Source organism: Leptonychotes weddellii, chromosome 9 (genome assembly GCF_054177405.1).
Source record: "Leptonychotes weddellii isolate Sample4059 chromosome 9, ASM5417740v2, whole genome shotgun sequence".
Lineage (NCBI taxonomy): Eukaryota > Metazoa > Chordata > Mammalia > Carnivora > Phocidae > Leptonychotes > Leptonychotes weddellii.
In genome coordinates this window covers 4514831-4536496 of record NC_138377.1, presented here as the reverse complement: position 1 = coordinate 4536496, position 21666 = coordinate 4514831, and the positions used below count along the sequence as shown (strand labels likewise).

Sequence of the window (21666 nt, the reverse complement as noted above, 5' to 3'; positions counted from 1 at the left end):
AGAGACGATGGACTCTGAAAAACAAACTGAGGGTTCTAGAGGGGAGGGGGGTGGGAGGATGGGTTAGCCTGGTGGTGGGTATTGAGGAGGGCACGTTCTGCATGGAGCACTGGGTGTTATGCACAAACAATGAATCATGGAACACTACATCTAAAACTAATGATGTAATGTATGGGGATTAACATAAGAATAAAAAAAATAAAAATAAAAATACCTGTGGTCCAGACTGGACACCTGGTAACGTTTTACCACCTTTACTACTTGAGCCTGTGTTTTAGCTGAACCATTTGAAAGTAAATTGCAGACATGATACTTTACGCCTAAATACCTCATTCAGCCTGAGAATAGTCATTTTCATATATAATCACAATATCATTATTACCGCTAAGAAAATTAACAGTCCCTAATACCCTCTAATATACAGTCCATATCAAAATTTCTTTTCTAGTTTTTTTTTTTCTTTAAAAAACAAGGATCTAATCAAGGTTCACACATTAGTTTGAACGTTATGCCTTTGTAGTCTTTCAAATCTAGGACAGTTCCTCCCATCTTCTTATTTTTTCATGACATTGACTTTTTTGAAGCAACCAGGTCAGTTGTCTGGTAGAGTGTCACATTTCTGGATGTGACTAATAGTTTCCTTGTGCCATTTAACTTGTTCTTCTACTCCCAGTATTTACTGTAAACTAGAAGTTCAGTTTAACCAAGTTAGCTTGCTTGGATTTAGCTTAAGCTTTCTGGAGGTAAGAATACTACACAGGTGGTTGATTTTTATTTCATATCGCATCATATCAGGAGGCCACAGAATAGCAGGTTTTCACCCTGTTAGTGATGCCAGGCTTGACTTTTTGTTAAGGTAAAGGTACTTTTTTCTACAATAATTAATACCAGTGCTAGCAAAGTAGACTCATGGATCTTTTACAATCAATCCTTGTCGTTTTTCTTTATAATATTCCAATTCCCTGATTTTGTCCAGTGAGAGCTGACGCTGCCTCTTGTGTCTTTTTATAAGCTTCCATTCATCTGAGCACATCCCAGGCAGACCCCTACCCCAGACAGGGAGAATGGAGACCTGGTTCCTTTTAGAGGGTAACTAAGATGTGCACCCTGATGTGTTCCTGGCTAAGGGAGTGTCATTGCTTCTAGATACTTCCAGTGGACAGAGCTAGGATATATATTTTTTAACCATAATTTATTTTTATATTTTCAATTAAAATTCAGCATTAAAGATTTTACTTAACCTTTGATCTTGTGCACTGAACTGAAAATCTTGATTCCTAACAACATTAACATTTATATATCTTTGCTTTATCCTACAATACACACACACACACACAAAATTGTTTGACAGTTAACAATATTAATGCCAGAACTAACAAAACATTACTGGAGAAGTTTAAGATTTCTTTGCAGTTCTTTAGTCCTTAGAATATATCTCACTCAGGATGGAACAAGATCAGGAATTACTTATAATGATTTTCTGGTGGTTATGTTTCCTGTTTGCTATACACTGGGCTTCTTTTCAGTTTTAGGATTTGCTTTTTTTTTTTTTAGTTAAGTTCATGAATGTGTTAAATATTTACATGATTTGAAAGTCAAAGTTGCAGAAGGACTCCTGAGTCAACCTGAAAGAGCTGCTTCCAGTGGCTGTAGCTGGAGTAGTTTGGGCAGCAAAATAAATAATGATAGTATTGGATTATAACTCAAAGAATAAAACAAATACTAATGAGTCCATACTAATATAAATACATGATTGAATAAATGAGGGAGAAGGAACAGATCTTTCTTACAGAAGAAATCCAAATAATGTTGAAGGAAGGAAGGAAATATAAAGTCACCATTGGAACACCATGATAATTGTTGCAGGCAAGATCCTTCAATGAATGCTAAAATTAATGGGCAAAACTTTAAGAAAAACAGGTAATTTGCTTAGTATTTTGCATTGCAAAATATTTTCTCTGAGACGCTTACTAATTACTGTAGTAATAATAACCTATGTCCCCACATTCTTTGATACCCCTCCTTCTAGGAGATGTAGCCTAATTCCTTTCCCTCGAGAGTGGGCTAGACTTTGTGATTCGTTTGTAAGGAATATGGCAAGGAGAAAGTAGTGACTTTCAGTGCGAAACTGGGCACAACCCCGTCTTCACCAAGTGCTCGTGGTTCATATCAGACACACCTAAACCAGAGACATTTCAGTCAGCCTAGGTACTCTTCAAAACTGGTGAGCTCATGAAAAAACAGGAAAGACTGAGAAACTGTTACTAGAAGATACTAAGGAAATATGGCTCCTAAATGCAGTGTGGCATCCTGGATTAGATCCCGGAACAGAAAAGGGGTTTTTTGAAAAACTCAAAATTTGAGTGAAGACTGTAGTTGATAATGTACCAAAATTAATGTCTTAGTTTTGGTAAATGTACTGTGGCTGTGTAAGATGTTAACGTTGGAGGAAGCAGAGTGAAGGGTACACGAGAATTCTCTCCTATCTTTATAACTCTTCTGTAAATCTGTAATTATTTTCAAATAAAAGATTTCTTAAAAAGTCAAAGATGTGTAAAAAGGTATACCCAGAGAAGTATTGCTCACATCCCTGTCCTTTCCATTCTCTTCTTCCCTGTTCCCTGTTGGTAACCTTTTTTTTAAATTAGTTTAAAAAAACAGAGATGTCTGTTCCATCTCTCCTCTTTTCTTACATGTATACTAACGTACTGTGTACACTGTCTTGTATCTAGCTGATCCTGGAAATGTCTCCTTACTAGTACTTAAAGAAAGGTTTTTTTCAGTCTTTTTTTATACCTGCATGGTACTTCATTAGTGTTAATGTTAACTATATTTTATTCAACCAGTGCCCTATTGAGGGACATTTGGGTTGTTTACAGTTTTTGCTATTATAAATGGCATTTTTGTGAATAATCTTTTGCACACGTTGTTTCATACTTGTAACGGTATTTTCAGAGTGGATTTTTCGAAGTGGGATTACTAAGTAAAAGAGCAAAAGCATATGCAGTTTTGTTAAATATTGCCAAATTCCCCTCTGTGAGAGTTGTTCCATTTTGTATTCCCACCAGCACTATATGAGATCGCCTCCTTCTCCCTGGCCTTGCCAACATAGTATATAGTCACGCTTTTAGATTTTCTGCCAACTGAGAGTTGAGAAATGTATCTCAGTATGACGTCTGACTATGAACTCTTCATATTTACTGAGCATCTGATTGTGCACTTTCCATATTTACCTAGGCTTTAGGTAACTGACCTGCCCCAACCCACAGTGATTGCCTAGTTCTGCAACACAGCCAAGTACAAACTAGTGGAAGAAGATTGCTTTTTTCCTGATACTTAATTTTTTCCTTTTGGAGGAAAGGTCAGATTTTTAGGGTTCCCAGGTATGAGGAAGAGGAGGGATGCACTCAGCCCTGCCACGTCACCTTTCCCACCAGAAATGAAGCGACACACAGAAGAGGTTAGGCTTCCAGATTAATTGATGCCTCTGGCCCAGACTCTAGCTAGTGAACTGCTATTTTCTTGCTAAGCAGACCAACCTGGTTCTAGCTGCCTCTTTAAAATCCTTGACCTGGGGGCCCAGCTGTGGGGCGGAGGCGCTGGGCAGGGAGCGGCAGGGCCAGGAGCGGGCGCTGGAGCCGAGCCGAGCCAGAGTGGGCGATGCAGGCCGGCGTGGCGAGCAGCCACCATGTCGGTGTTCGGGAAACTGTTCAGGGCAGGAGGTGGCAAGGCCGGCAAGGGTGGCCCGACCCCTCAGGATGCCATCCAGCGGCTGCGGGACACGGAGGAGATGCTAAGTAAGAAGCAGGAATTCCTGGAGATGAAGATTGAGCACGAGCTGACCGCCACCAAGAAGCACAGCACCAAGAGCAAGCGCAAACTAGAACAAATATAGAATTATTTGGAACCACAAAAGACTTGAATAACCAGAGCAATCTTGAGAAAGAACAAAGCCAGAGGCATCACACTTCCTGATTTCAAACTGTACTACAAAGCTGTAGTGATGAAAACAATGTGGTATTGGCATAAAAACATAGATCAATGGACTAGAATAGAGAGCCCAGAAATAAATCCACAAATTGGCCATATATGGTCAACTAATTTTTTTTTTTAGGATTTTGTTTTGTTTGTTTGACAGAGAGAGAGGGAGAGAGAGAGACAGCGAGAGAGGGAGTGCGGGCAGAGGGGACGGGAGGGGGAGAGGCAGGCTTCCTGGGCGGTGGGGGGGGCTCGGTCCCAGGATCCTAGGATCATGGCCTGGGCCAAAGGCAGATGCTTGACGACTGAGCCACCCAGGCGCCCCTGTGGTCAATTAATTTATGACAGAAGAGGCAAGAGTATATAATGGAGAAAGGACAGTTGGGGAAACTGGACAGCTACATGCAAAAGAAGGAAATTGCACCACTATTTACACCACATACAAAAATGAACTCAAGGGATTAAAGACTTGAATGTGAGATTTGAATCCATAAAACTCCTGGAAGAGAACGTGGGTGGTAATCTCCTTGAGATTGGTCTTAGTGATGTTTTTTTGGATCAGACTCCAAAGGCAAGGACAACAAAAGCAAAAATAAACAAATGAGACTGCATCAAACTAAAACACTTCTTCATACTGAAGAACGCCATCAACAAAACGAAAAGGCAACCTACTGAATGGGAGAAGATATTTGCAAATCATGTATCTGTTAAGGGGTTAATATTCAAAATACATAAAGAACTCCTACAACTCTTAACAAAAAAAAAAAACCTACCTGATTAAAAGATGGGCAAAGGACCTGAATAGACATTTTTCCAAAGAAGGTATCTAGGTAGCAATAGGCACATGAAAAGATGCTCAACATCACTGATGATCAGTGAAATGCAAATCAAAACCACAGTGAGATATCACCTCACACCTGTCATAATGGCTGTTATCAAAAAGACAAGAAATAACAATTGTTGGTAAGGATATGAAGAAAAGGGAGCCCTCGTGCACTATTGGTGGGAATGTAAATTGGTAAAAACACTTTTGGAAAACAGTATGGAAATTCCTCAAAAAATTAAATATAGAGAGGGCGCCTGGGTGGCTTAGGCGGTTGGGCGTCTGCCTTCGGCTCAGGTCATGGTCCCGGATTCTGGGATCAGGCCCCACATTGGGCTCTCTGCTCTGTGGGGGGCCTGCTTCTCCCTCTCCCTTTGCCTGCCACTCTCCCTGCTTGTGCTCTCTCTCTGTCAAGGAACTGAATAAATCTTTTAAAAAATTTTAAAATAATAAATAAAATAAAATCCTTGACCTATTTGAAAATTGCTATTCTCTGATCACATTTACAGTTTACATATTCCAGTGTCCTCTTGATGAGAGTCCTTGTTTTTTATTTTCTTTTCTCAACATGACGCTTTTTTTAAGCTTTTCCATTTGCGCACGTGCACGAGAGAGAGTGTGTGCATGCATGCGTGCGTGTGCACAAGCAGGGTGAGGGGCAGAAAGAGAGAGAGAATCTTAAGCAGACTTCCTGCTGAGCATGAAGCCTGACATGGGGCTCGGTCTCATGACCCGAGATCATGACCTCAGATGAAAGCAAGAGTCGGACACTTAACCGACTGAGGTACCCAGGCGCCCCAACATGACACTTCTAGAAAATCTGTTTATTCTGAAAGAAAAAAGGATGAGAAAGCTAGAACATATTAAAGGAACTCCCTTCTTCCTTGTGGACCACCTCCCTCCACCCGCTCCCTCAAAATCACTGCACCCACACCTGATTTATACTGCTCAGTTCAGTGACTCATGCAGATGTGAAGTCATCTGATCTGGTGGCTTTTCTCAGTGAAATGAAGTAAACCAGAAAACCAAAATTTTGATTGGGTGGTGAATGGAAGAGATGGATAATTTTAAAGCATAAGTCTTTTTAGGGGGTTAGGACAGGCCTGGGTTTTACTGAAGAATGGAACCTAGGCCAGCATGAGGGGATTGGGTCTACTGAAGAAAGGCAGAAAGGAATGTAAGACAGAAATGCTCTTCCTTTTAAACTACATGAAATTTGGAATTTATTATCCTGTGGGTCGCTTAGGTGTTAAATTGGCTTTGGAGGTAAACCTGGGCTTTTATCAGTCATTCAGTAGTATTGCCGCTCTGGGAAATTTTTATCCAAAATCAAGTATAACCTGTAACTGTAGACTGTTTATAATGATCGGGATTGTTTAATATGGAAAGTTCCTTTCCAACTTTGCTGCTGCTTCTCTTTCTCTTAGGATTCTAACATTTTCAGAAAATCTTTTGGAAAGAACAAGTCTACTTCAATAAATGAAGGAGAATAAAGAAAATTCAAGCCCTTCAGTAACCTCAGCAAACCTGGACCACACAAAACCATGTTGGTACTGGGATAAGAAAGACTTGGCTCATACACCCTCGCAGTTGGAAGGACTTGATCCAGCCACTGAGGCCCGGTACCGCCGAGAGGGGGCTCGGTTCATCTTCGATGTGGGCACACGCTTGGGACTGTATCCTGAGTCTCCCTGGAATCTGTTACAGATAGGCTCCCCACCACCACCACCGAGAATTAAGTTAGATGCTACAAAGTATATAGTACTGTCTCTACTAAACAGCTCTTAGATATTTTTATTTAAATGTTATTTCTCATTTACTTGGCTCTTCAGGGGTTTTCTGTTTCCCATTCATCATTTAAATGTGTAGAGTTAGCCATTGAGTGAGTGGCCACCAGGCCTAGTGACCATAGTGGAAGCGTACCAAAAGGAAGGTGAAGCCCTGCCTTGTTACAAGTATAAACTTCACCTTGATAATTCCTGTGTCAGAGTTCTGACACCCTGAGATCCCCATCTGCCTGCTTGGCCACTGATAGTGTATGCTTTAACACTGATTTTGTTGTTATTGTTTGTCTTTATTTTTCCACTTTTAACTAAGAACATAACCTGTAAAAATTCTTGGTAAAGTCCTTAACCAGAACAACAGGCACTATGATACCCTGGCAACTGGAATAATTTATTTTCATCGCTTCTATATGTTTCATTCCTTCAAGCAATTCCCAAGATATGTAAGTGTTTGAATTTTATTATAATTCTCTATCACGTGTTATATTTTCACACAGTTTAGTGGATTAGTTATAGTCTCTTTTTATTCTGTTTTCCAGGAAGTATTTATTTTTATATAATACATGCTATCTCTAAGCAATCAAGTTTGAATTTTTTGTTTTTTCCAATTAACTGTATTTAAATCTTCTTTTATTTAGGCCACTGTGGACCATAATCATATTGCACTTTGTGTGGAATTTACTTCCTTCTTACCTTTCACAAGATAAATTTGGGCTTATAATTGAAACCCCCCAAAAAAGGCCAAGATGGAAGAGAAGTTCCTTATGCCATATCACTCATTCTTCAGTTACTCCTTAAACATGCCGTATGTCTTATACTCTTTGGGAGAGTCAGTCAGGGAACCTGCCTCAAGTAGCCAGGATCAATGGTATGACATGTATAAAACACACAGTCAGTAGTGAAGCCATAGGAGAGGTAAGGAAGGAAGGCTGGAGCAGTCAAAGGAGAGATTAATTACATCTTAGAGGGATCAGGGAAAATGCCAGCAAGGAGTTGCCAGCAGTTAGTTAAGTAGGGCTTAGACATGCCTAAATGGGACAGAGCAGTTAGTCCAACAGAAGCTGGCATGAGCAGAGACACCAGGAAGCGTGCTGTTTGATGTCATCCCAGCCAGAGGGTCCATTTGGGAGGATGGGAATGGTGGAAAGGTAAGCTGGAATGGCCCATAGTGAGCCTTGAAAGCCAGACCAGGGAAATCTGACTTTAGGAGGTAGATTGTGAAGTTACCGAAGGGTTTCATGAGGAAGATGACAGAAGTCTTACCAGGAAATTCATCTGCTGGGGATCTTCCTCTTAAGATTTTACTGAGCTTTGTACACGTCTTCCACGCTAATTTGTGAAGTTCTAGAGGAAGGAGCCTGTAGCAGAATCATCTTGCTGCCCCGGCACAGCGTCTGACACGCACTGCACTCGGGGTCCCATGGAGAGAGGGGCGCGCCGGGGAGGCTGGCACAGAGAACAGCCAGAAGCCAAGCAGTGAGAAGGCCAGTGGTGTAAGGATGTGCATGTGGATCCAGGCAGCTGGAGCGGGGAGAGAGAGTGTGGGCAGTGGTGTCGAGATGGGCTCCACAGGACAAGCATTTAATTGTGCTCTTTTTCTGCAGCAAAGCTCACTATTCAGGGAGCCATTATCTTTAAGACTGCAATGTAAGATCAAAGTCTGTTCCTATGGTTCTTTTCCTTTCTGGCATCTAGCTTACATGATGTTTTCTTTAGAAAATTAGATTTAAAATAATTTATGAAGCCAAATTGGGAAGGCCAAAAATCCTTGCTTGTTTCTCCATGAGTCCTTGTTAACAGTATCTCAAGAACTTTTGTTTCCCTTTTAGGTGACGGGAGCGTGTTGTCTCTTTCTGGCTGGGAAAGTAGAAGAAACGCCCAAGAAATGTAAAGATATCATCAAAACAGCTCGTATTTTATTAAATGATGTACAATTTGGCCAATTTGGAGATGACCCAAAGGTAAGAATCTTAACTTCCTGCCCTCAAATCTTAGTTCTTCATGGTAGTATTATGGTAAAGTTCCTTATGTGGCCCCTAGATCTGCCAGTCCCCTGAGCCCTGACAGGGCCCTATGCAGAAGGTACTCGTGCTTGCTTCTGTCAGAGAGGAAGGAAGATAATGTGGCCTACGTTTAGGTAGCACTTGCTAATGCACACGCCTCCCTCGTTCTGAGTACGTTCGGGGGCTATAGCACGTTGGATATGAGCAGAAATCCTCTTGTCACCACCAGCACTCCTAGACCCTGAAGCGGTTCGGTTTCTTTGGTTCAGCAGTGATGGCAAGGCCCAATCTCCATCCAGCTTCCGGGCAGGCAGAAAGTACAGATGATAGACGGACATGCACTTGTGTGTGCTTATGCTATGTGTCTTTTTGCTTCCTGAGAATATTGGCAAGTATTAACATTTGCTGCTATTTTCAGACACCGTGTTGCTATTGGACGTACCATCCATCCTGTCCCTTCCCCACACTCCCTGACAGTGTCAGGAAATGGTACTAAAATAGTTGTACACATGCTTTTATTAGGTCTAAAAAGGCCACTCTCAGAGCCCGGGGGCAGCTTTCGCCACCCCAACTCTTGCCAGGGTCCCCCCATTGTAACCCTTATGGCACCTGTGTATCATGCTTCACAACATTGATCACAGCTGGTAGTGAGATAGATTTTAATCAAATAATCACACAAAGAACTCGCCCCTTCTCAACTGTAAGATCTGTGAGAGCAAAGACCCTGTCTCTCTTGCCTGGCGCCTGGTACAGAGGCTGGGCGGAGTAGGCAGTCCGCAGCTACTTGTTGACTGAACGACAGACTCGAACAGCACAGGTAGGGCAGAGCTCACCAGGGCAGGGGAGTCCAGCCCCATCCAGTCTTGCTTTTCCTCCCTCGCTGCTACTGCCGGCCACAGTAGATACCTCTGTCTGCCCAGCAGCGTTGGTATGTGTGTGTAATAAACGTGTTCATTCTCCTCCTTGCTTCAAGGAGGTAACAGAGGCTCAGAATGCTTTTGCATATGGTGTAGCTGCGATGAATACTAATAACTTTTATAAGTATTGTTCAATATGGGTAACTCTGTTCCTTGAACTGATTTATAAATCTGTTCACCTGTTTATGAAAATGTCAGTCTGTTAGGAATTCATGCTAACAGTGATCAAAATGCAATTTAATAGAAGTAACCATCGGATACCTGTGGGTGTCTGATTCTGACACAGTAGGAGACGGTTGTAGGAACGTGTTGTGGGCGTGTGCAGCACACTGGTGTGTGTTATCCTAGGTGCCTTTGGGGAAGTCCGCTTTTACCTTCAGCCTTTACCCACTCACTGTACTTTCAGATCAGGACACCGAGACCTGGTCGGGCACAGTGAAGTACAGGGTCTGCAGCTCCAGTGCCCCAGGTGGTAGGAGAGGGGAATGGTCATGCTATTCAGACTTATACAGCAGGGCCCAGCCTGTTGCAAGTAGGGCAAAGGGGCTTTGAAACCTGCCCCTCCTTTCTATCATGTGCAGTCTCCCCAGAAATGATCTGGAGTACACGGGCCACAGGAAAGTACGCTGGACCTGGGAACAGTGAAGTCACCGTGGAGGACATTTCCTTTGCCCGAGAGGAGAACGAGCAGGGCAGTTATTTGGGGGAGGCTTATAAGCAATTAGGAAAAAAAAGATGGTGAATCACTTGGGACATTTTTGCCTTAATTAGCTTTGCTTTAACTGTGTGGGTCCCCCGATCATATTAATTTCACATGTGCTCAACAAATATTTATTCCAGCCACTGTGTGAGACACTAGACCTAAAACAGACATGGCCTTTGCCATACTCCTGCATTTTATAGTGGAGTTGGAATAGATTTTAATCAAATAATCCTATAACTATTGGATTATGAGCTGTGGTGAATTCTATAAAAAGATATTTAAAGGTGCAATGAGGGCATTCAACCTGGGAACCTGGACAAGTCCCCCAGACGAGTGTTGTGGGGCTGAGGGAAGATTCCCTGAGGAATGATGCTTGCACACAGACCTATCATTACCCCATTACTTGAATATTTGAAACATAAAGGAAGGCCAGGCCTTGGGCTATCCTGTAATACCATAAGGGCCACAGCCTCCAAACCTGTAGGTGCACTTGGTGAAAGACTGTTTCTAAATTTAGAGTCACAGTGAGACTGGTGGGAAACAGGCAGTGCCAAAACCAGGCAAACTTAGCAGGATGTTTTATATTGTGGGGAAGTTTCTGAGATGGCAGAAAGCTTTCCTGAGAGAATGCTTGCAGCACTAGGGTAGAAGAACCTTAGTCCTGCCATGCTGCTTGGAGTAACTAATCCTGAGAGAATCGTCTGTGTTCTGTGAAGTGAGGCCAGACCTCAGCGTGAAAGCCCGTTCCTGGCACATCTTCTCTTTCTGGCGTTAATGGACTTGTGCACCTGTTGGCGATGGATTTCAGGCCCCTACCAAGCCCTGTCTTCTGTGGTGTAATAAACAAGTCATTGTCTGATTGTTCTTCCAGCTTAGACCACCTTGACTGCGGGTGCACCTTGTCTTTTAAGTGCTCGGTGCAGCCAGGCTGCACAGAGGCCGGGCTCAGGAAGTTCCGGTTTGTAGGTGTTAGCTAGTTCCCGAGCACGGTGAAAGGGGAGATTCCATTTACGACAGCAACAGTAAAATACAATGTCCAGAATGATGCCTCGTAAGAAACTGTGGAAACCATGGAACTTAAAACCGCTGAAGGAATGACAAAATTCCAATAAATAAATGTTTGATAAGAAGATTCAAAGTTAAAAATCTCCATTTTCCCTAAATTGTCCTAGGACCCACTGAGTTCCCAATCAGAACGTCGAGAGCTTCCTTTTCTTCTGGACTGATACTAAGTAAAACGATATTAAAATGAGGTATGGAGCACTCCCACGAGTCATCGCTGCCAAGATCACCAACAAAAGAAGGAACAGTGTTATGCCAAAAAGCACCATGGCCACGTGCAGCCTCTTCACTACACCAGCTGCACCCATTGTGTGCCCAAGGACAAGGCCATCAAGAAGTTCGTTATTGGAGGGCCGCCTGGGTGGCTCAGTCAGTTAGGCATCCAACTCTTAATTTCAGTTCCGGTCATGATCTCCGGGTTGTGGGATCGAGCCCTGCATCGGCTCCTCACTGAGCATGGAGCCTGCTTAAGATTCTGTCTCTCCCTCTGCCCCTCCCCCGGCTCATGCACGCACACTCTTTTCTCTCTCTAAAAATGAAAAAATGAAGTCATTATTGGAAACAAAGTAGTGGCCGCCACTGTCAGGGACATTTCCAAAGCAAGTGATTTCAACACCTGTGTCCCACCCACGGTGTATGGGAAGCTCCTTTCCTTTGTGAGTCAGGCATCGTTGTCATGACTCTGGGTCCTGCCCCACAACCTCCACCAAAATCCATGTGAGAACTAAGTCCTTAAGACTGAAGAAAAACTGTCCTCTGGAAAACAAGGAAAGAGGAGTAATGCTTGCACTCCCCTTTCCAAACATTACATCCCTTTGATCCTCGGATGGAAGGAGACAAACAGATCAGTGACCAGAAAAGATTTTGTGTGTGTGGACAGGTTAGGATGTGGTTTAGTAGAAGAGGAAATGATGACGTATTCTGTAAAAACACGTTACACACGTACGTATCGAACAGATAGTCTGACTTTGCGTGAATCTGCATTATCATCATTGCTTATACACTTAAAGTTTTCAGTGGAAATCCCTGAAGGATTGTGGTTTTGATGGAGGTCTGGCAAGAAACTACAGTTAAATTCTTTATAAAGCGAAGGTCTGTTTTGTAAAGAGGGGCTCGTGTATTGAGAGTAATGACATTTCTGGGGCACCTGGCAGGCTCAGTCGTGGGAGCCTATGACTCTTGATCTCGGGGTCATGGGTTTGAGCCCCACGCTGGGTGTAGAGATGACTTAAAAAAAATAAAATCTTTTAAAAAATTAAAAATATTTCTAAGACTGTTTCCAGTATTTTTAAAAAATCAACTTCAGTTGTTTCATCTTCGTCCTTTTAGTTCTTTTCAGAATTTCTTCTTGTCTCTGAGCAAGGTGAGAGCCTGGGAGGGCAGAGGAGAGAAGGAATGAAAAAGAGTCACTAAAATAGAGCTAGAAGAGAGGAAGTGGGAAAGTTCACTGTTGAACGTGGCTTCAGATCTGTGATTGAAATCACATCCCAACATTTGTTATTTTATTTTAGGAAGAAGTGATGGTTCTGGAGAGAATCTTACTCCAGACTATAAAGTTTGATTTACAGGTGGAGCATCCATACCAGTTCCTCCTCAAATATGCAAAACAACTCAAAGGTAAGGGGGAAAGTTACATAAAGAACTTCTCATTGTGAAATCAAGTCTTTACGATGATTTGATGGCACTCGGATTATGCTTCTTGAAACAGGACAGCAGAAGAGTTGGGTGTATGAGCATGTGTGCCCGGGACGTCAGGCGCCCAGACAGCCCAGTAATGGAGCTCTTAGTACTGCTTCCTGTCAGCTATCGACACATTCTGCCATTCAGTTGCCAAGTGATAGGAGGCAGGAAAATGAGTCAGAATTTTTTAAATAGCCTAATAAAATCTGCCTCGGAGCAGGCTTCCCGTAAACGGTGGTTCAGCGCAGATCGTGTGGGAAGAGAACAGACAGGACTCGGACCCACCTGTGTGCCCTCTGTTCCTAGGCAGCAGCTCTTTGTTGTGTGTTGGGACGGTGCTGAGCACACAGTGGACTTGAACTAAATGGTGCTTTTTATGTGCTCTTTCATTGTTATTATCACTACTAATTTACCTTTTTCTTCCCATTTCTAGGTGATAAAAACAAAATTCAAAAGTTGGTTCAAATGGCATGGACATTTGTAAATGACAGGTACATGTGTTCAAATGTCGGTCTAATTGTAGTTTTTAAAATAGGGACTTTATGGGTCACTGAATCCGGACTGTTTTGTATTGAGGACTCTGACTCACCCAGCTTGAAGGGCCAGCTAATGGCAGAGCTGGGGCCAGCGTCCAGGAGGTTGGCTTCCCAGCAGAGGGATGCCCTGCCATGTCTCGAAGCGAAAACGTCATCCCCGGTTTAAAACATAGTCCAAAACAATACACCAGAGAACTGGGACAACTAAATACTTAGAACCCATTTGGTTCTGCACAAATAGACTTTCTTGTAATGGTTTTAGAGCCTGGCCATTGTTAGAGCCGGGGATCCGATGGGGTGCTGTGCGGGGACAGACGGCCTGCGTGTGGAGGGGCCATCACTTGAAAACATGGTTCAGTGATGAGGATTTCAACAGTTTGAAGAACATGAGCTATGTTCATTTGTATTTTGTGACATAGCAGTTTTTTAATGTGCTAGCATCCTGAGTCTTTAAAGAACAAATTAGTAACTGTGGCTAAAGTAACTTATTTTGGTACCTTTAGAAGACTTAACACTTGTCGCTTTTATTTCTAATTCTTTATTTGGTCATTTAGAGAGGAAAAAGCAAACTGATATTTAGTTGTGGCATCTACTGTCCGTTCATTGGGTGACAGAGCTGTTTGCTCCGACTCACGCTGCCCCTTTTTCTTGGCCTAGTCTCTGCACGACCTTGTCACTGCAGTGGGAGCCAGAGATCATAGCGGTGGCGGTGATGTACCTCGCAGGGCGGTTGTGCAAATTTGAAATACAAGAATGGACCTCCAAACCCATGTATAGGAGATGGTGGGAGCAGTTTGTGCAGGATGTCCCTGTGGACGTTCTGGAAGGTATGGCATGCTGGGCTTTCCTGAGGGGGCTCCACGGTTAGGGGATCCTTCCCTGTCAGCCTTGAGTCCCGAGAGTGGACTTCCCCACACAAGTAAATGTAAGCCGTTCCTCAGAAACACCTTTACTCTAGTTCCCTCAGAACGTCTGCTCTGTCCCCGCTGTGCATAGCAGAGTTTGGGGGAATCACAGGTGTGATCCCTGCTCATCGGACCCTGTAGGGGAATCGTAGCCGGAAGGGGAAATGGGCTGGTTTTTTCCTAGGCAGATTAATCTGTGACAAATGTAATTGTCCATCATTCAGACATCTGCCACCAAATCCTGGATCTTTACTCACAAGGAAAACAACAGATGCCTCATCACACGCCCCACCAGCTGCAGCAGCCCCCGCCTCTCCAGTCTACACCGCAAGTGCCACAAGGGCCACCGCCCCAGCCAGCTCCAGGCTCCGACCCGCCACAGCCACAGCAGAAGGACGCGCAGCCGCCCGCCCCACAGCCCCCGCCGCAGCAGGCCCCGCCACCCAAGAAGCCGTCCCCGCAGCCCAGTCCTCCCCGCCCAGCGAAGCGAGCCGTGGTGAGTGGACCGGGCAGCCCCAGGAGCGGCCCGCTCTCCGGGGAGGGGGGCGGGGGGCAGCACCGGGCTTGTGCAGGACACTGAGCAGGGAGGGCGACCCCTGGCCTCGCCACCTGGTCAGAGGAGGGGGGCCGCAGGCAGCCGGGGAGGGCTCCGTCCTCCTCCAGCCACCGCTGCCTGCCTGCCTGTGTGTGTGTGGTGTGTGTGGTGTGTGTGTGTGGTGCGTGTGTGTTGTGTGTGTGTGCGTGTCCCGCTGACCAGCAGGATGTCTCATCTGTGTGCTGCCTGCTAACATCGGTGTCTCCAGTCTGGCTTTTTTGTGTTTGGTGCTCTGATGCGGGGTGTTTGTGAAAGTTTCTCCCCACAACAACAGCCCAGCCAGTAGAGGGAACCAGGGGGGATAAACACATGTCAGCAAACAGCTCATCGAATTCAGGCCAGTGCATTAGAGGCCCTGAAACTTAGTGTCGTTCGGAAGCCACTGTTGAAAGTGCTCGGTGGTCCCGTCCGACCGGGGAAAGGGGAAGAAGGAAGGAAGCAGAGGGTGATCTCCCAGGTGTCCAGTCTGCCCTGCGGCTCTGAGCCAGAACTGGTTTCTGTCTGGAGCTGTGTTCTGTTGCTGCACTTTCTGTTGGGGCCTGGATAATCTGTTTTTCCTCACTGCACCCCGGGTCTTGGTTAACACTTGTGTATTATCTTTTGTAACAGGTTGTTTCTCCCAAAGAAGAGAACAAAGCAGCAGGTAACTTCCTGTTCTAAGGGGGCTTTTTTAGCTTTAGATGTCTGTTTATCAAAACTTTAAATCCTTAGTTAACATTTCTGCAAGATTTAGATTGCCCTTAAAATTTACCCTTAGAGTCCATCCAGAACTTTACCCTGCCTGTGTTTTCAGACTGTATTCTGACCAAAGTCATCAAAAAACATGAGCAGCCATAAAAATGTACTTAGTAGCCTATATACAAATGTGATCATGAACATAGGAGGAGGGTTACAACAGTGTTCCCTTTCTAGAGGTTTGGTTCAGCCCACCGCAGTAGACAGTAACAGGCCTGGGGGGGTCCCCGTCCTGAACACCAAGTGGCAGAGTGGCAGGCAGACAGGATGGCAGTGACAGGCGGTGCTGTTGCCCAGAGAACCACCCTGTGTCCCAGCCCTGCTGCTTATGCAGGCTGGACCTCTTTCAAATACTGCTTGGGTTTGGGTTTGGGTTTTTTGGGGGTTTTTTTAGAGCCCAAAGTTGGTTAATTTTCTTCTGTATTGGAAACAAATGGAAAGGGTGAATAAAATCTGCAAGATCACAGAACAGAAATTTAGAAGTCTTTGTCCCTGTGTCATGGGCCCTGATGTGCTGAACTCTGAAGGCACAACAGTGTTTACTCATTTCTGCTTCTCTGTTGCTAAGTTCTAGGGTGGGAACTCAGTGAATGATTTATTGGACTGTTGTGAGATCTTCAAGTTACAGTAAAGCTACGTTTTTCTCAGGGTCTTTGGGGAGATGATGAGTTCAGTACACAGGTGAATTTTTCTTCTGCTCCATCTGGGCAAAAAGTAAGTGTGAGACCCAAGGGTGGGCTGCACTCCTCGCCATGTGGATGTACAATCGAGCTGAGCCGCTGTGCTAGACCTGTACATCTGTACGAGGAGGAAACAAGCCACTGGTGACCTTGGAGGAGGACTGGCCTTTGAGCACCTGGAGCTGAGCTGGGGGGTTGGGTCTGTAGGTGGAAGGATGCAAGTGGGCAAAGGAACTGGGAACAGATGGAGAGGAGGTCTGACTAGAATGTGAAGAGGTAGAAGGGAGGAGCTTTGATGGGACTGAAAGTGTGATTGCAACCGGAGTCCATGTGGAGGAATGTGGATTTTTGCATAGGCAGTGGGAGCCACTGAAGATGTTTGAGCAGGAGGATGGCAAAGTCTGAGTTCATTTTATAAAAAGGTTTCTGGCGGCAGTAATAGGACAGATGGTTGGGAACGGGGAGAAGCTCGCAAGCCTCTCAGTGAGACATGGTGAGGGCAGTCAGAGTGGCAGCCTGGAGCCCACAGATGGAGGGCGCAGACACAGCCTGCAGGTAGGACCTGGACCACACTGTGTGCTACGTGTCCCTAGCTGCGGGGGGCTTTTGGGCGCTGAAGTGTGGCCAACCCAAATCATCGTGTATCCTTAGTGCAGAATACATACCAGATTTCTAAGCGTTACTAAGAAAAAAGAATGTAAAAACTCTTACTGATAAATTTTTATGTTGATTACACATTGAAGTGATCAGATTTTTACACATCAGGTTAAATTAAATATTAAATTCCCTTTTTTCTAAGGTGACTCCCAGAAAATTTTAAATCACATGTGTGGCTCTTCTGTTTGGGGCAGCACTGATCTAGACAGCTTCAGCTCAGCTGGGGCAGGGTCGCAGGTGGGCGTCCGTGGTGACGATGACAGCAGTCACAGCAGAGCTGGGAAGGCATCATGTGAGCTGCTGGGTCTAGGGTGGAGTTCAAAAGTCAGGTCCACGGCTTTGGGGGAGAGAGAGAGAGAAGCTAGAGGCACAGATGTACCGTTCATCCACCTAGAGGAGAGAGGACTTGATCCCCCGGGAAGCGGATACAGACAGACACATCCCTGGACTTGGAATTCGGCCTGTTTGGGACAGAGGAAACCAGGACAGGCTCAGCAACGCTAGAGTAGAGTCCGATCAGAACAGTGTACAAGCCAGAATAAAGTGAGTTTCCGTAAGAAAGGGTCAAAACATACAAGCAAGCACAAAGATGGGAGTTCTTTTTCCATTACGTGTACACACTCCCTACCCTCACAAACACAGGATACTGGGTTTAGTGTAGCCTGGCGTGGCTGCTGAGTGTTGTCGCTGTGGGTGCTGGTTGCCCGTAGCCGCTGGACCCCGACGGGTGGGCTGTGTGCTCTGCTCCCAAGTGTCCCGTTGGCTTTTACGCTGGCTCTGCAGCCTCTGGATCTCTTCTGACGTCGTTAATGTCCTTCTAACGTGCTGCCAATGGGAGCACATATTTGTGAGGAAGAAAATAGACTTAAAAGGTGCCCAATGAAGAATACAAAGGGGGAGGTTTCTCCCGTGAGCCCTCAGGGCTGGGTGGGGGGTAGGCCCCCCCTTCCCCCCCGCCCCGGGTAACCGAGACAGTATTTTGCTTCTCTCATATTGTTGGAAGGCCTTGTCCTGGATGGTCAGCAAGGAAGTCAGGTAGATGTGGAAACGGCTGTGAGAAGCCAGCAGGCTGTTTTACTTGGGTTGGGGGATGGTGTTTGTTAGACTTGCTCAGTTCTCGTGAAAGGATTAGCACCTAATGGTTTTGCTGAGGTCTCCCTCAAGTTCCCTAAAGCTTTCATCTCTTGTTCCCCAAAGAAATTCCTGAATGGCACATTTTCCTTTTTTTCTTTTTCTTTCATTATGACATGTTTATTCGCATGAAGAAGCATGAGTTATTTTTCAATCTCCTTTTCCTTTTTAGAGCCACCACCACCTAAAATCCCCAAAATTGAGACCACTCACCCTCCATTGCCTCCGGCCCACCCACCTCCAGGTAAGTGTCTGCTAAAAGCAGCGTGGGAGGGCCAGCTTTTCTCTCTGCTTTTTCGAAGGGCAGACTTGGGAAGGCCCGGGCCACATCTGTAGAAGGGAGACCTGGTAGCCGAAATTTTAAAAGAAGATAATGCCCAAGGATCTTTCAAAAAATGGTGTTTGTCTTTCACAAACCAGATCTTTTGAGGGTGTTGTAAATTCCAAGTATATCTGGATATTCTCTGGCCTCTCGTGTGCATAAAGGCCAAACTGTGCAGGATAAGTAAGTGTAGAATCAGTTTTAGGAAAACAAAGCCCTGACGAAGCCCTGACAGTTTATGAACCTTGACCCGGCAGGACTGGTGTAGATCTTAGGCCCCAGTCTCTCGCACGTCTGCTTCCTACAGTGGCAGGACATCGTCTGGGTACATTTGGAAGAGTAAGCAGTTGCTCAGAGTCGAGTGGAGAATAAAGCATGACGAGTTCTCGACAGGCCCACAGGGAACTGGGAAGCTTCCTTGGTGCCATGTAAACCCAGAGGAGAAGCCTCATAAGGGATATAGCGTTCTCTCCCTGGGGCAGCGTTCTGGAAGATGGAGCAGGAAGCTGGGGTGGGCAGAAGTTGTGTGTGTTCTGAGGGGTGCTGGGCCGGCCCGCCCCACCCTACGGCTCACGTTTGGGCTCCCAGCGCCGAGTGCCTGGGGCAAAGGTACCACACATATTTCTTTCTGCTTATGGTCAGTCATAGCACTTTAGGAGCTTTGGGAAAATAGGGGCATCATTTTCTGCTTTGGGACAAATTCTACAGTTCCCATTCCAGTATGAAGCCTGCTTAAAAAGGCACCTGCGGTAGGTCATTTCAGTATTTATTGTAGTATCTCCCCCGCAAGCAAGCGCAGATCCCCAGCTCCTGTGCCCAGGGGTGTGGCTGAGAAGAGGTGTGGTGGCCTGGGGAGCCCAGGGCAGGGAGAGAGCTACACACTCTCTCCTTCTGCTTCTCTGTTGGTGTTCTGGGGGCAAGGGTGTTCTGGGCACGGTGTCAGGAGCCCCACAGAATGCACGGAGCTCCCACCACGGGCAGCAGGCAGGAAGGGTGAAGGTCCTGGCAGCAGGTGGTGGGAGCCGGCTGGGCTGCTAGAAGGACCGCGGTGGGAGGGAGCATGGAGTCCGGCAGCCGCAGTTGCTGGAAGTGGAGCTGGACGCAGAGGGATCGGGGGGCCAGGCCAGAGGAGCTCACTCCAGCGAGGTCCCGTCACTACTTCATGGGAGGCGGGTGGAAAAGAAGGCTCAGAGGAGGAGCAGGATCTGTGGTTTGGGGAACCACAGTCCCTAATGAGGCGCAGGAGGCGGGAAGAGGCACTTAGGTCACCAGGGGTGGTGGCAGGTGTCAGAGCGAGGATGAAGAGAGCAGCACAGATGCCTGGAGAGACCGCTTGTTCCAGGCCGAGTTACAGGGGACAGGCGGACGCACGGGTGACTTGGGGAGGCAGCAGCGTTGTAGGTGACAGGAAGTGATGTCTCACAGGTGGAAGAGCGTGTTAGCGGACCCAGGCGCCGTGAAGTGATACACACAGGAATTCAAGGTGGTTGGCCCATTTGTCCACAGGCTTCAAGTTCATACTTTATGTTCTCTGGTCAGCTTTGGAACTAAAAGGCCCCTGGTCCTACCCTGGAGCCCAGACTTCTCTGTAGGCATGCCGGACCTCCTGCCTTGGGCGGGCCTGCTGGTTCGTTCAGGCTGGGCCCCAAGGACGCGGCTGTCGGGCGAAGATGTCCCAGCTCACCTGGCAAGAGCAGTGAGGCCCCCGCGGATGCCCACCCTGGGCACGTTGCACGTCCGTGTCGGCACAGTCGGGCCTGCTCGGAGCCCCAGGGAGCACACGAGGCTACATGCTAGGAGACCCGAAACCCCTTCGTGGCCCTTACTCTTTGGTGTTCTCTGGACCCAGAGATCTTGGCTCCTGTGATTTGCCCTTGACTTCTGGGCTGCCTTAGGAATTATCCTAAGAACACACTTTCTCAGTGATTGTCCACCGCTGGTGGGGTGTCCCGGTGTCATTCTGCAGGTATCTGCCCACGAATGCAGGGGGGAATCACAGGTAGAAATGTTGCAGTGAGGCTCTGGACGAAGGCAGCGGGGGCCGCGCTGGGAAGCACCACAGAGGGCGGCGCTCCTGAGAGGACGCGCTGGGGGCTGAGGTCACTTCTCTTAGCAAACTCCAGGCGGAGTGGCTCCTTTGGCGGCTTCACCGGGCATGTCAGAGACTCGCTCGTTACGGTTTTAAATGTTGCCTCATTCACCTGCCCGACTCGCAGGCTTTGCGCTCGCTGCCCGTGCTGCAGACTAAGGTGACGTGGCCCCGGCCCCACGGTCTCGAGGCAGAGGCAGGCGGGCAGAAGGGCCCACTCCCGTCTGTGCTAGCGGGAGGGGCTCCGGGCACTGCAGGCTCGGCCTTGGCCGGGGTCGTGAGGACCGGGGGAGGGAGACGCGGCCATGCTGGGGGGCGCGGGTCCTCGTGGGGGCAGCGGGCACCGGCGAGAGCTTCGCTGTTCTCTGTGACCTTGGCCCTGGGGAAGGGCAGCAGCCCCGCCGGTGCTATAAGCGGGGTGGGGGGGGGGGCGTGAGAACTCCGGGGAGCTCCTGGCTTCCGGGGTGGCCTTCCCCACCCTGAGGTCGTCCGTGGACGTGTCCCTGCGCAAGGAAGCCCTGGGAGCCACCCCAGGGCCGGGCAGTGACTTGTCTCTCCTCTGCAGACCGGAAGCCTCCCCTCTCCGCCCCCTTAGGCGAGGCGGAGCCCCCGGGCCCCGGGGACACCAGTGAGCTTCCCAAAGTCCAGATTCCTCCTCCGGCCCACCCAGCGCCCGTGCACCAGCCGCCGCCGCTGCCACACCGGCCGCCGCCGCCGCCGCCCTCCAGCTACATGACCGGGATGTCCACCACCAGCTCGTACATGTCCGGGGAGGGTTACCAGAGCCTGCAGTCCATGATGAAGACCGAGGGCCCCTCCTACGGGGCCCTGCCCCCAGCCTACGGCCCGCCGGCTCACCTGCCCTACCACCCACACGTCTACCCGCCCAACCCGCCCCCTCCGCCAGTGCCCCCTCCCCCAGCCTCCTTCCCCCCTCCTGCCATTCCTCCCCCCACTCCCGGCTATCCCCCTCCTCCCCCCACCTACAACCCCAACTTCCCACCCCCACCCCCACGCCTGCCCCCCACCCACGCAGTCCCTCCTCATCCCCCTCCAGGCCTGGGCC

General features: G+C 47.3%; 1 protein-coding gene across 1 annotated transcript in view; it reads left to right on the top strand.

Annotated features, from left to right (window-relative positions):
- Nucleotides 1–21666, top strand: part of CCNK (cyclin K) — a 28285-nt gene that overhangs the window by 5506 nt on the left and 1113 nt on the right. The window contains exons 2-11 of the mRNA XM_081829733.1: nucleotides 6229–6477; nucleotides 6947–7028; nucleotides 8415–8546; nucleotides 12782–12887; nucleotides 13384–13441; nucleotides 14144–14313; nucleotides 14616–14887; nucleotides 15596–15629; nucleotides 18362–18433; nucleotides 21166–21663. Of these exons, the coding sequence (XP_081685859.1) occupies nucleotides 6281–6477; nucleotides 6947–7028; nucleotides 8415–8546; nucleotides 12782–12887; nucleotides 13384–13441; nucleotides 14144–14313; nucleotides 14616–14887; nucleotides 15596–15629; nucleotides 18362–18433; nucleotides 21166–21663 (1621 nt within the window). The 5' untranslated portion in view covers nucleotides 6229–6280. The remainder of the gene's footprint in view (nucleotides 1–6228; nucleotides 6478–6946; nucleotides 7029–8414; nucleotides 8547–12781; nucleotides 12888–13383; nucleotides 13442–14143; nucleotides 14314–14615; nucleotides 14888–15595; nucleotides 15630–18361; nucleotides 18434–21165; nucleotides 21664–21666) is intronic.